At 34.6% G+C, this 15,555-nt stretch overlaps 1 protein-coding gene across 1 annotated transcript in view; it reads left to right on the forward strand.

Moving 5' to 3' along the window:
- APAF1 (apoptotic peptidase activating factor 1) overlaps window positions 1-15,555 on the forward strand; it is a 62,814-nt gene that overhangs the window by 9,888 nt on the left and 37,371 nt on the right. The window contains exons 7-15 of the mRNA XM_007420190.4: window positions 690-821; window positions 1,517-1,755; window positions 2,998-3,165; window positions 4,668-4,799; window positions 5,493-5,606; window positions 6,044-6,228; window positions 7,283-7,409; window positions 11,584-11,709; window positions 15,093-15,215. Of these exons, the coding sequence (XP_007420252.1) occupies window positions 690-821; window positions 1,517-1,755; window positions 2,998-3,165; window positions 4,668-4,799; window positions 5,493-5,606; window positions 6,044-6,228; window positions 7,283-7,409; window positions 11,584-11,709; window positions 15,093-15,215 (1,346 nt within the window). The remainder of the gene's footprint in view (window positions 1-689; window positions 822-1,516; window positions 1,756-2,997; window positions 3,166-4,667; window positions 4,800-5,492; window positions 5,607-6,043; window positions 6,229-7,282; window positions 7,410-11,583; window positions 11,710-15,092; window positions 15,216-15,555) is intronic.

Genomic DNA, 15,555 nt, shown 5'->3' on the forward strand with positions numbered 1-15,555 from the left:
GGTATGATATGGGTATACCCTGTCCTATCCAGTCCATATTCAGCCTCATCTGCTGTGGTTTGGCTGTTGTCTCCCTGAAGAACTGGACGTATCAGCACCTGAAATACCTGATTACTTGCTAGGGCTTGAAATTGTATAACAGGCTGAAATAGTGAAACAGTGGAATGATGGGACCAACCCCATCCCATCCTCACTGTCTCCCAGAGTTCAGAGGAATGTAGAAGTTGGCATTTGTTGCTTGTATAAAGGGTATCCTAAGGAAAAGTGCTGCTTGTGACTCAGCTCTTTTCACAATTCTGTTCTGTTACTGTTGTTGTTTATTCAACCTTGGTGCAGGAGGGAGGAGCCCAGGAAGGAGTCCTGCAACCAGACTGTTAAATTCCTATTCCAGTGTCATGATTGTCGGATGATTTTTTTTAGTACCAATTAGTATCCTGCAGAAGAAGCAGTGCCTGTGGGATAAACCAGTTGCTTTGTTTACCATGCATTGCACACGCATAAGCGGGACAGAACTATTCAAAACCGAATGAGAACTGAGACAGGACAAGGATTGGCAATGGAGGCAGCAAACCTCATGACAATATAATTTTTGCTGATTCAAAGATAGGTGGATAGCACTTTACCTTGGCAGTGGAGAAACTTTTATTTATGCTTTAAATCAAACCTTTTCTTTCTGATCCTGTATTCAGGCAATAAATATGAAGTTTCTGTGGAAAGTGGATTATCACGTGAAAAAGCACTTGAAATATTATCCCTATTCGTTAATATGAAGGTAACAGAGCTGCCGGAAAAAGCTGATCATATTGTAAGAGAATGCAAAGGTAAACTTTTTCATTTTATGTAATGAGCCTCTGTATCAAAAACGTAATGGTAAGTTTTCAATATACCTGTAACTGCATAAATGCTAATTTAAAATTGTAATTATTTTTAATTTTTATCTAACCTAACTCCTAGTCATTGAGCAACTTAGTGTTATTAAATTTTTAAAAGGCAAAGTTACTTGGGCCTTGTTTGCTATTTTAATTTGTATGATTTGCCTTTCCAGAGTTTCAGTGTGTATTCTAGTAACTAGAAAATATGAGAAATGGCTTATTTTGTTGTTGTTGTTGTTTTTTGCTCCTCTGGAAAGTATCTCAGCACTTCATAGACTGCGCACTTGCATTACTCTTGCAGCCTTCCTTAAACTCCTTTTGCATTTTCTTCTGTGCATCTGGCTTCCAAAGCCCAAAGCCAGAAAGGAAGAGGCTACAAATAAACCCCGTGAATGTTTCAGATTCTCATATTTTTTAAGGGACAAAAGAAATAATTCCTATTCTGGAATGAAGGTGAATGTTCTTAAGTGTATTTTTGAATACTAAGTTGAAAAGAGTAATCATTTCCTTTGATGGGGAATGGTTAGGGAATTTTTAACATTTTTGTTCTCTTGATAGCTTTGATAGTTTCTCCAATAACTGCTTCAAAAAGCAATTTGATCTCTTTTTGTTCAGTGTTACTTTTGCCTATTCTTCTGTTTTAGGTTCTCCTCTCGTGGTATCATTAATAGGAGCATTATTAAGAGAGTTTCCCAATCGCTGGGAATACTACCTTAGACAACTTCAGAACAAACAATTTAAAAGAATAAGGAAATCTTCATCTTATGATTATGAAGCACTTGATGAAGCAATGTCCATAAGTGTTGATATGTTGTCAGAAAATTTTAAAGTTTATTACAGAGATCTCTCTGTTTTTCAAAAGGATGTTAAAGTGCCTTCAAAGGTAAAATAATTTTTAAAGCAGTGATTTGAGGGTAAAACATGATTTAGGGTGCTAATGGTGATTGAATATCATTTTATATTACAGATAAAAAAACTGGGCATTTATTAAAATGTGTATTTGAAAGAGTCTTACTTCCAAACATTATAAAGAAACCTGGTTGCTATAATGGTACCCATTCGTGAGCACACTTCCATCTGTCTTATAACCATGGCAATTATTACTAATTTGTAGTCTCTGAATCTCTTCTCCTTCAGTGCAAGCTCAGAAGTGGGTCTGTTTCAGATTTAGCCATTAGGTCACTTGCAGGCATTATACAATTTCTGCAGAGCTGGTTAGCACTTAAAATACATACATACATGTGTGTGTGTGTATAAAATATGGTTTCTTAATAGCAAATCTAACTGAATGTTGTTAGATTTATATTTACTGTCTGGAAAATTGTTGATAGCATTTATAAGATTAGTTTATATGCATTCTTCCACTGAAATCAATAGGATTTGCACTGTATTTAGTAGTTCATACTTCAACCTAAGAATGACTAAGGTTGTAACCTTAACAATATTTAATTTCATTATGCTTGCTGTATAAATATCTAGATAACTTCTTAAATATTTTAAACATTTTGTTAAAGTCATTTAATTAAAAAGTTCATTAGGGTTATAAGTTTCTCCAAAGCAAAGAATTAAAAAACACTATCATAGTATACATTTTGCCAGTACAAATTAAAATTTACAAAGTTAACAATCACACCTCAGATTCTTTAGTTTGCTTATAATCTACAGTACAAACATTATTCTTGTTTCCATGAATAACATGTATATATCTAAGGAAAAAGTATGAATAATTAGCAACTTAATGTTCCAGTTCATTTCATTTCTGAAATCAGAGTTGCAGATTTAAATTTGAGATTCTATTATAGTTTTTGTTTTGATTTTAAAAGGACAGTCACTATTCTGTTAAGAATAAAGAAGTATTCTTTAAAATGCTTATTTTCAATCAATATTTAACAAAATAAATAGCACAGTGAACAATTTTAGGAAATTGAAGATAGTCTTACCCAGGATTTGCTTGTGTATTGTCTGTGAAATAGTTTCCAGACTAAGAATCTATCTTTTCAGTACTTGACAAATGAGATCTAATTGTGTTCTCTTGAATTTTTCAAATTATTTCTACCTAATGAAGGGAAAACTACCAATCACATTGTTCATTGCATTCACCTATTTTTGTTTGTTTGCATGTTAGGTATTCTGTATTCTTTGGGATATGGAGACTGAAGAAGTTGAAGACATACTGCAAGAATTTGTCAACAAATCTCTGCTATTTTGTGATCGAAATGGAAAATCATTCTGTTATTATTTGCATGATCTCCAACTTGATTTTCTTATGGAGAAGAATTGCTGTCAGCTTCAAGTATGTTTTAATTTTGAATAGTGATGTATCTAGGAAGCCAAGTATATTTTAGTCAGTATACAAAATCCATTCATAATATAACATTACAATTCGTTGTCATGCAGTTGCACGTTCTATTTTATACTTATTAGTGGGAACATCTAGCTGAATTTAACTGATCTCAAGAAGTTAAGGAGGGACAAGCCTGGTCAGCATTTAGATGGGAGATCACCAGGCACTACAACTGTAGCTAGACTGGGCACTCAGAAAAAATATTCTGGAAAAAGGCAAACCACTTTCATAGTGTTGCCATATGTAAAATACACACACACACACACACACACATATAATCAATAGCTAAACTCAAAGGAGACTTTACTTTTTAGTTCAATATTAATTCATCTTTTCAAATAGTTTTGAAATTGTACTTTATAAAATCTGTGTTTTGATAGTGTATGTGGGAAATCTATTTATTAATAGATATTTGTCATGTGGGCTAGCCATGAGTCTGTGCAAGCAAAAAGAGAGAAAAACAGTCCAAAACAAAAGGTGCTGAGATAATACTTTAACTTTGATATGCAGTTTAATGAGCTATGGGCATAGAATGATAGGGAAAGGGATTAAGGTTATTCAACTAGCATTCACTTGGCAAACAGTTAAGCATTTTACAAAGGTTCAGCAATAATGTTTAAGCATGAAAATAGGTTCAAAGCAGGGCACCTAGAAGGATAAAAGTATAGATTAGAAAGACAGATGTCGAATTTAAAGCTAAATTTCTACTTAAGGGTTCTCTTGCCTTGAGCTCCTGGACAAAAGGCAACATATAAATGTAACAAATAATAAATAAAATTGGAAAACAGAAGAGATTGAAAATATACTACTTTGAATCTGCATAGAAGAACGATACATGGGTCAGTAGGTAAAGCCACCATAAGATCTCTCCAACTTATTGAAGAGTAGAGGTCAGATCTTGCTGGTGGTGGCCAGAGATTATCTTGATTCTTTGATTCTCTGATCCTGCCTGGTAGAATTTTTCTTGGTAAAACTAGCCTTGTTTTTATTTTGATCAATGGTCCAACTTCCTAAGATAGGTATTGGTTGTTTATGTGAATTTAGTCTAATTAATAGCTGTGAATGTTTGCTCTAATTCTGCATCCAACAAAGGTTTGGTACCTCTGTCCACTTTTCAGAATTGAAAACATTGACTTGCCCTGCCTTCAGTGCCTGTTAGCACTACAAGCTTGGAATATTGTGCATAGTTGCATGCAGGCAACATTCAGGTTAGAATTAAAGAACTAGACATTAGTTGGTTTTGCTTTTAGTTTCATATTAGAGTTCCCCTGACTCACCAGAACATAACAACATTCTCACCTTGTGAATAGGGCAAGAGAGATTACTGAACTCTGTTTATTTTTATAATAGTGTAACTTTTGGGGATTTTTATTAAATATTGTACCACAAAGTAGAGAAACTATTTTAGTTCGAATGCCATTACTATATTAATAAACAATTAATTTTTATAGGAGCTACATAAAAAAGTAGTTCATCAGTTCAAGAAATACTATAAGTGTTATATGCCTATTCCATCAGATGAGGACTGCATGTACTGGTATAATTTTCTGGCTTACCATATGGCAAGTGCCAATATGCATGATGTAAGTTGCACTGACTTTTATTTCCATATCCTTGTATGTAAGAAAAGAGTTTCCTTCTAGGGGAATTAATTTTCTTATGAAACTTTGTAAAGAGGTCTATGGTTTAAAATGAAATATATTTTTGTTTCTATACCTGCAAGAAGCAAGAAATATATTTTTGTTCTATACCTGCAATTTTTCCTGTATACATTTTCATATGCATTTCTTGAAATAAAATATTTTGTTCTTTGATCCAATGCGGAATCAAACAAGTGTGTGCATATTTCACTAATGTCATAAATAAATGGTAATTCAGTGTAATAGATTCTGCAAAAATTGAAATATTATAGAATAACAGTCTAAAAACCCTGATTTAACATTTGCAAGTATGTTTACTAATGTAATAAATGTGAAGTAGTTTGTATGTCATTTATTTACTGTTATTAGTCCAATTTCTAAGGCCACCCATTAGCCAAGTGATTGTAATATGTTAGATCCTATGAAAATTAGACCTAGAGCAAAGACTGATGAGTCATTTTGCATACATGAATAATGAAAGAAAGTATAAACTTCAGTAATATTTCTAATCTTGCTTGTACTTTGTGAAGGAATGTTGGGATTATAAATTCATTCTTTTCCCTAAAAATATAAAGTTACATAACAGTTTAAAATTTTGTTGAATATAACATCTTTCCTCTGCAATTTTTCTTTCAGGAGCTGCGTGCTCTCATGTTCTCACTAGATTGGATTAAAATGAAAACAGAATTAGTAGGGCCTGCTCATTTGATTCACGAATATGTTGAATATAGTGAAATACTGGATCAGAAGGTATGATAAGATAATATGTAAAATAAGTTGTAATTATTATTTGTTCAATTTTTATAATTTACCAGCTAACTTCAACAGTTCTCTGCCAGTTAAAATTATGTCAGGTTTTATTGAATTGAATTGATATATTACTTGATTCACGAACATAAAGGTTTTTTCCTCTAAGGATATTTTTAAACAATGACTAGAGTATTTTGTATAGAATCAGTACAGATTATTCTCTGAATTTTTTTTGTAAACAAAATAAAAATGTCCTTCCTCCCAATGAGTTTGTAATTTTAAATTTAGCAGCATGAAAAAACAACAAAGAGAGGAAAGGGAAAAAAGGGGTAAACGCATTTGTATAACCAGTAATGGTTCCATCTAATTCAGTTTTCCTTGCTAAATCAGGACATTATCAATCACCATTTTTATGCAAAAATATTTCTTACTCACAGGATACTCATGCACGTGAAAACTTCCAGGAATTTCTGTCCTTGAATGGGCATCTCCTTGGACATCATCCATTTCTAGACATTGTACAGCTGGGTCTGTGTCAGCCGGAAGATTCAGAAGTATATCAACAAGCGAAACTGCGAGCTCAACAAGAACTTAATAAAGGATCTTTTTATGTGGAATGGATGTAAGCATTTATCTGTTTTTCATATCTCTTTCCAAATCTGTTAAATAGATATTGACATATTTAATCCCAGTTCAACAGCAAACTTTTTGTGCATGCAATTTAAAAGTTATATTCTGTATTTTAATACAGAATATTCTATCCAGGCTTTATAGAAACTGGCTGCTGAAACTCGTTTCTGTTTCTCAGAATATTTCAGTACCAGTTTTTCTAATGCAGGACACTGAATTTCTGGTTGAGGAAAAATAGAAAATGCTTGCTGTGAGCACAGATGCTTTGCATTGACTGAATACTGGCTGATTTGCATATTGTCTAGGTTTAAATAGGGAGAATGTTTCAAGCAGTTCTTCAGGACTGTGGTTTTAGTACAAACAAGGAGGCTGCTGGAATTAAATTAGAAGAAATTAGATTCAACTGATGTTTGAAAAAGGGTAGTTTGAAAGTGAAACCAATTAATATCTAAAGAGATGGTAGGATGGATTCCTGCACTAAGTGGGGATAGGACTCAATGGCTAAAGTGACTCCTGCGGCTCTGTTGTTCCATACTATGCTGTTGCTTGCTCCTGTGGAAGCTCCTTCCAAACTCAAGTCCTAAATTCACTATAATACATTTCTTTTATGCTTAGTATTCATATAGTAGGAAGACAGATTACTCAGATTACAAATAGATTGTCATGCATGATACTTGTACCTCTATTTTACTGCTTTAATTCTGTTTTTTTGTTGAGACATGTATGTGTACTTTTATATGAAATTAAAATAATATACGTATACCCAAGAAATATGGAGAGGTGAAGTAACTGCTGATAATGTGAAAAGTTCACTTCAGTTAAAAAAGAATAACATTTTTAATGCAACCCTTGAGGCCCTGAATATCAATTATTATTTTAGGGACTACAGTCCCTCAAAAATAAAAAAATAGTTTTTTATGTACCATAATTATGTTTGCACACATGTTGTGTGGCTTGTTATCATTTGATAAATTGAACATGTTAATATAAACCTAATCTTAAAAAAGATAGTGAAGTAATACCTTTCTTATTTTTCTATAATCTAGCAATAAAACATCAGTGAAGAACATGTACCGTTTGGTTGTGCATCCACATACAGATGCAGTTTACCATGCTTGTTTTTCACAGGACCAACAAAGAGTAGCTTCATGTGGAGCAGATAAAACTTTGCAGGTAAAATTTGTATCATATCAGCACAACAAAGTAGTAATCATATATATTCTGTATCAAATGAATACTATATAATATTGTTACATTTTAGAAATATTTTCAAATTGGTCTTTGGTTATCAATTGTCCTGCCTTCTTCTCAGCATTTTGTGAATGGTGCCTTGGATTTATAGTTTTCTTCTGTCTTTCATCTTCTTTCTTATAACAGAAAATCCATTAAGGAAGTGGATGGAATAGTTGTACAGTTTCTTTGATTGTTCGCATAAGGAGCCCTCCATTTAGATTATTTTTAATGAAGTGTATACTATGGTGTAGCTTTGTGGTTTAGAGTACTGTCTGGCTCCCTGCTCCTAGTTCTTCCTCTTTCACATGTTGGGGTGAGATGATAAGGTTCTATTTCTTATTTGGAGCATAGTTTATAAATTATCCAATGACGGTAAATGGTGGTTTGGGTTAATCAAATGTAGCAATTATGATTTCCTCAGGAAAATGAAACACCAACCTAGAAACATAATTGACTGATGCGATATCTTCATCTAGAAAAAAGAGGAAAAGAATAGCCTGAGTTGCAAGTAGCCTCTGTATTCATTCTGGTCATCCCTTTTGTATTCAGTCCACATTCATTTAGCATCCATTCTTATTTACCATACATACGTCTTAAGTAATCAGTTCTCCCCACATTCCACTTAATGTTACGTTTCTCCAACTGTAACATCCATATAATAAAATGGGCAGAAAATGTTCTTACACTTAGTCATTATTTTTTTTAACAATCATTCATTCCTTTCAAGATAAACATTCCTCCATTTTCCCATCTTTAGTAAACAATCTATGATGGTACACAGATTCATCTACTTGCCCTGATTTTTCACCTTTTGTGTGTAACTTAAAATTGTTCAATCTATTTTCCCTGTCAAACACAGCTACCTTGGTCATGGTGTAGTCATTTTCATATCCATACTCCTCATTGAATCATACATCTAATATTCACTGTAAATCATTTGGGTTCTGTGCCGTTATCTGCATGCCAAAGTATATGTTCTTTCACCTTCCCAACCAACATATCTCTATCATCTTCAGAAGCATACCTCATATGTTTATTCATAAATACAGTACCAACCATGGGGACATTTCACATCTTTGTCTTGCTCCTTGCTCAGTGTGAACCATGTGAACCATATTTTTAATCACATACAGTTCTTACTGCATTCAGGAGCCAATCTTCAACTCCATAGTCATGCAAAACATTTAGTAGTTCAAGCTTATTCACTTTATCATAGACTTCCACATTGTATAATAAACATTCTTGCACTGCTCAGTTGCTTGCTGAAAAGCGAAAAATATTGTCCGCACACCAGCCTCCTAGCATAAAGTGTCACCACATTTCCTACATTTTGCTTATTGTCACTTTTCATATCTTTTCAATCAAAATTCTGCCAAAAAGAATAACTGTCCCTTTGTAGGGACACTTACCAAATTGATTTCTCTGTAGTTTCTGCATTTACTCATTACCTATTCCTTTGAATAGGGGAACAATAATGACATTCTTCCAATCATTTGACTCACATTCATTTTTCATTAATGCACTAAACAGGTCACATAGCCACCCCAAAAGCAATTCACATCCATATTTTAATATTTCTCCAGTTATACCAATTACACTTTCAGCCTTGCTATTTTTATTTATGACTTCATGAATTTTTTTTGTGAACACTAACATTTATAGTATTTGTTTCAATTCCATCTTTTCACTTATTAGTATCATTCCCCTACAAATTTCTATATTTCTTCCAGCGTTCCCCCATGTCAGTTTCATTCAAAATTATTGCAGATTTTTTTTATTCCACTTACTCTGCTGGACAGTCCTTAGTTAGTCCTTTTGACTGAGTTCCAACACATTTTTAAAATTTCTATCAAAATTGCTGCATTTGTCTACCTCTTTTGTTCTTACAATATTCCATGCTCTCTTTGACTATATTTTTCTAACTGTATTTCTCTCTCTGTATACTTCAGTACAAGTACCATTCTCTCAGCCTTGTTTTTAGTAGCCTCATTATATGAATTTTTTTCACATTCACAGTGCTTGACATTTCATCATTCCATCAAACATCCTTTTTCATACTTTCTTTCAGTATAACTTCAAACACTTCTCTGGCACTCTGTTCACTTAGTTCCAAGCAGCTTCCACATTATCTTTCCTTAAGTTTACTTTCCATTCATTCTGTTGGAAGAGGAGTGTAACCCTAATGTTTTTTCATACAGAACCTGTATTTTCTCTTCATGCACTCATTCTGCTTTCATTTTAATTTCTTTCACTTTTTTTGCATGTCTACTTTTTCCTCAGTATCCCCTTTTGACATTACCAAACATGGTCAGTCCCACATTCAGAACCTCATCACTTTGTATCCTTCACTGATTCTTTCTGTCTTTTATTATAGACAAGTCATTCATACCTTTAGATTTATTTTTGTTCTATTGCCAGGTATACATATAGATAGACTTGAGTTTAAACCATCTATCTATCCATCCATCCATCCATCCATCCTGCCTTTATTTTTGTCATCTCAAGGCAGTATATATACCTAATGCTCCCACCTCCTATTTTCCTCATAACATCAGTACTTTCTCTAAGCAATCACTAGTTATTATTCTCATTCATCCTTGGGACATCAGATGGCATAACTATTGGCATATACTCTTTCATCTCAATCTCAACCATCCGTTTTCATTAAAAATGCTTTTATTCTATATGAAAAGTAAAAGTAAAGCAGTAACTAAATACAGAATTAAATATTAAAACAAAATAATTTTCCTCATGAAATATTGATCAGATTTTCCACAGCATTGGTAAAATTCATATGTAGAAATTTTACACATTTCTTCCATCTAGGGATTTAAGTCAGGTAATACAGAATAAATTAGGTTGTACAATAAATATACACTCATCCATTCATATCCCCCCACTGCTGGATCACATTCATTCAGAATATTGAACAATTTTTCTTAAAAGTCATACCTTGGTTCTTTTATTATCACCAGTCACTTCAGCATAACATGCAACTATCACCAAATTATGGATTTTCATATGTATTCAACACAGCCTAGATTATATTAATTAGTATTTTCTGATATCCATTTTAGCCACTTAATTCCTAATTAAGTCATCACCTTATTTTCCCTGCATTAACAACACTCCCAAGAGCAGGCCACTTTCATTCAGATTTATGTTATCTTCTCCCTTCTTTAAAATAAATATACAACATACCTACGGTTTTGTTTTTTGTTTTGCTTTCATTTGTTAATTTGTACTCTGCCATTTATTTTTATTACATTCCATGTCACAATTTTTGGTATATCATGATAATCAACAGTGGACTCATTGATACTGATCTTCATTTTCCATCATTGATTTTAACAATCATGGCTCTTACATACCACTTTTTACTAATACAGGGGAGGTGTAAACTAAGTAACTCACTTATTCCTCCCTGCTGACAAGAACAGTACCAGGTAATTTTGGCAAATTTGAACCAGTATACCAGAAGTACAACTAATACATAGTTTTCTCCAAGCAAGTTCACATTATTCTATGCAAGCTGGGATCTCTAATCCAGAGACATACTATTACCCGCTTCCCACCAACTTAAACTACATAAAATGCATTGACACATGCTCAAGATGCTTGAAAGAAAGGAAGCATGGATTTTAACTCTCTAAAAAAAAACCCTAGAGAAAAAAACAGATTTTGTTTAAATCATGTATTTAACTCCCATTGTGTTTTTCATCTTCTTTCCTTGATAGTAGATAATTACATGTAACTGAAGTCTGCAGATTAGCTACAGTTGTTCTGTGCTTAGGTTTCTGTGCACTCCTTGCTTTTGAAATGTTACCCTGTCTGTGATTTAGTAGATTTTTGTGTAGATATTGGAAGCTCTGATTTTTCTGAAACTTTCAAAATTACTGGTTGATCGACATGTATATTCACCTGTTATAAAAAGTGCCAGTTTTTATTTAGTACTGCTGAGGTTGACTTGAAAGTTAATAATCTCGCCTTTCATTTCTTTTTTCCTTTTGGAAAGTAGAAAAGGTTGCAACATTTATTTGTGTATAGGTTTGTATGTAGATATAACATTTCTATATCACTTCTAGTTTCTTAATATTTGTTGTTCTGTTTGTAGGTTTTCAAAACTGAAAGTGGAGAAAAGCTCCTAGAAATAAAAGCTCATGATGATGAAGTGCTCTGCTGTGCTTTTTCAGTGGATGACAGATTTCTAGCCACTTGTTCAGTGGATAAAAAAGTAAAGGTAAGCATATTATAAAAAATCACTCATCCTCTTGAGCATAATGAATTAATACTACAGGTTACTCCTCGCTTAGCAACCATTTGTTAATGAGTGTTTGAAGTTACAACGTTGAAAAAAGTGATTTACGACTGTTACTCACACTTATGACTATCGCAGCATCCCTGCAGTTACATTATCACAACCCGGGTGCCTCACAACTGTTGTGCATTAACATTGTCACAGCATTCCACGATCATGTGATCTCCATTTGACTTTCCCAGCTGGTTTCCGACAATCAAAGTCAATGGGGAAGCCAGCAGGAGGTTGCAAGTCACAATCACATGATGTCTCACTTGATGACCTCAAGTGATTTGCTGAACGACTGCAACCAGGATTGCTAGAACTGCCATTGCTAAGCAGGGTAGTCACGTGATATTTTGCTTAACAACCGCTTCACTTAGTGATGGAATTGCCAGTCCCAATTGGGGTCATTAAGCAAAGACTACCTGTATTTTTAACTGTAGCCAATAAGAAACTAATAAATTTCAGTAATAGATTAAAAGAGTATCCATTTTTTGCAACCCCTAGAGTTCTCTAAGATTACACTAACAATATTAAATGTCAAATAGTTATTTTTCAACCATTTTTTATAATTTTTTCATTAAAACAAGTTCTAAAATATTTGGTCTTAAGCAAACTTAAACCCCAAAGGTCCCAACATTTCAGTCTTATTCTCTCTAGTAATGTAGCTGCCATGTTCTGTGGACCACAGAAGCTGAATTTTTTAATAAGTGTCTTTGATCGTGGAAAAGCTGCCTCTTCAGGATTTGTTGTTGCATTATATTTTAAGAATGAATGTTTTCTTACTCTAGCGTGTCATATTTTTTTATCTTATGTATTTATTCAATTTGGGGACTACCCAACTCACGAAAGACTCTGGGAAGCTTACAATACAGACAAAGAAAAGAAACCTAAACTGTAAAAAAACACATGGGTTCAGAAGAGTAAAACCAGCAAAAACTGACAAACGCTCAGCATTGACCCTAACCTCAGGCCTGGGAGCTGAGCTATGTTTTTAACAACTTCTGGGACGTTGGGAGCCATATGACTTCAGAGGGCAGGCACCACAATAGAGAAGGTGCCTAGGCCCTGATATATGACATGGTTTAATTGAGAGGATCAACAGCATGCCCACTCTGTTTGATCTCATTGACCAGGCACAAACTATTGGAGATTGACAGTCTCTCAAATAACCAAGCTCTGTGCCTTGTAGGGCTTTGTAGGTGATAATCAACGATAACCTTGAATTGTATATGGAAGTCATCTGGCAACTAATGCAGCTCACAAAGCAGAGATGATACATGGGTGTAACATGATGTGCCTACCACTGCCTGCATCACAGCATTCTGGACTAGCTATAGCTTCCAAGTAGTGTTCACAGGTAGCTCTATGTAGATTGCATTGCAATAATCCAGTCAAGAGATGATGAGGGTCTTTTAGCTAACCTGTGAGATAGTTTAGGTAGAGAAATGTGGAGTTTGGATTCTGATGGTAAAGGTGCTGGCCTAGAAACCAGGAGACTCTGAGTTCTAGGCCTTCCTTAGGCATGAAAGCTGGCTGGGTAACTTTAGGTCAGTAACTCTCTCTCAGCCCAACCCACCTCACAGGGTTGTTGTGGGGAAAATAAGAGGCAGGAAAATTAAGTAAGTTTGCACCTTGAATTATACCTATATACTACCAAAATTCTTGTGTCTGTAACCTTCAACTGGGCGAAACATTGAGTCATAGGGCAACAATTTTTGAACCAAGGTACCTCAAATGGGCTAACTTACAGAATGTGTCCAAAATCTGGGACCCATTATTTACGTGGAATTGAAATTTGGGAAATTTATGGTCACTTCAGCACTGCTCCGCTGCTGTGCTGCCACACTCAGTCCAGGTCACATGATCATCATGGGTGTATCCCTGACCTCTTTCCTGCCTCCCTCTGTCCCCTGTGCCTAATCGTCTGGTGGCAAGGCCCGACAGGCAAGTGGTGATTGGCTGCTTTGGAACCGAGACAAAAATCTGAAATCTTTTAACGGCAGTGGGCATTGAGGGAACGAGGAGGGAGCAACTCGGATGCCTGCTGATGAGGTAAGGGTGGCTGAGGGGTGCTGGCGGTTGACAAATTAGCCCTCTTCCTCCCTCAAGGGAGAGGTCCCTTGGGGACATACCAGAATGGGGAATGCGAGTGCAGTTTTCCTCACAGTCCGCAGCTCTCTTTGTTCCATCTCCCCCCACCAAAGTAGCAGGCAATTCCATGGGTCAGCTGAGGAGGAAAAGGCTTCACCAGGGCTCTCCTGAGGGCCATGAGGGGAGGGCAAATGGTGCAAGCCTATATTATATGTGGAAAGGAAGGAAAGGAAAGAAGGAGGGAGGGAGGGAGGATTTCCGACGCTCCCTACCAGCTTCCCACAAGCAAAGTCAATGGGAAACCTGTAGCAAGTTGTAAGTAGCTCACACCCCCACAAATTTTGCCCTTGGTCATTCTGTTTCTCTGTTTAGGTAAGGAAATATCTCTGAAACGATGACCCAATGGGTCATGGGTTGTCTAGTATTTTTTTTAAAAGGCAGGATAAAACAATCTAATACGTAATAATAATACCTTAAATTTGTCAATGACATTTCCTGGAGATAAGTGCCCTATTTATTTTGTTATGTTAATATTACAATTTATATTCAATCTTTCCTCTAGGAGCTCAAAATTACCTTTCCATCTTGATACCTGTGGCACTGTCCATTTAAAATTGCCTTTTAACCAAACCCATTGTAACTTTTTATTTAATGGATGTGTTTTCAACTCTAACTGGTAGTAACTCTCCAGGGTCTCATTCATGTAGGGCTTTATAGGTTGTCCACTTAAAACATTCATGTATAATTGGGACTTTCCACTTATAAACCATGTGCTTCACTACTGAGAAATATGTTCTCTTCATCTTATAGTACAAAGACTAATGACTGTAGTAATAATTGCTTATTTATGTCTGTATGTATGTCTAGAGCTGCAAGGAGTAGATGACAAATTCTGAATCTAATATTAAAACCTACATAACTTTATCCTTTGTGTAAGAAGCTAATTATCTTACAGTATGAAATATACCAGCTGTCTCTGGGATGACTTATCTTTTGTAAGCATAGTTTTTGTTTTATCTAGATTGCTATAGTTTTCTTGTTATATAGGTTGCTTACATTTGCATGTTCAAATTCAGTATTTCAGCAAATTTCTACCTGGTAAAATATAAAGAACATTTATGTACACAGATATTTAACATATCTGCTTTGTCTAGAATTTAGATTAGAAATTGATATATACTAGATAAATATCTTTTAAAATGTTTGAATTATTATGTACAACGTTTTAGGTCTGGAACTCAAGAACAGGTCATCTTGTGTGTGCATTCGAAGAACATACAGAGCAGGTCAACTACTGCCAATTTAGTTGTCACCATTTACTAGCAACATGTTCAAATGATACTTATATCAAAGTAAGTAATAAATGAAATCATATTGATATTTACATGTAGCTACAGTTGTAATGATGGCTCTGAGTATTTAATGGTAGTTAGAGAATTTGTGGAAGCCTCCTGAAATATGTGAACTTGAGATTTGTTACTTTGTTGTTCCCACTTTTAGCCACTGGAGGCCATTTAAGTACTGTTAGACTGCAAAAATGGATTAGAACTGATGCACACTGACAGCATAGTGAATAACCTTCCATTTTCCAAATACTTGTGTTTATAAAATTGTTTCTAGATATAATAAATAAGGTTTGTCAGCAGCAATCTGGTTGTTCCTAATGAGAACTGCAAACTGCAAGTTTATTTT

Source organism: Python bivittatus, unplaced genomic scaffold (assembly GCF_059951505.1).
Source record: "Python bivittatus isolate LINGU-HERP-01145 unplaced genomic scaffold, Pbiv_v1 ctg000330_np1212, whole genome shotgun sequence".
Lineage (NCBI taxonomy): Eukaryota > Metazoa > Chordata > Lepidosauria > Squamata > Pythonidae > Python > Python bivittatus.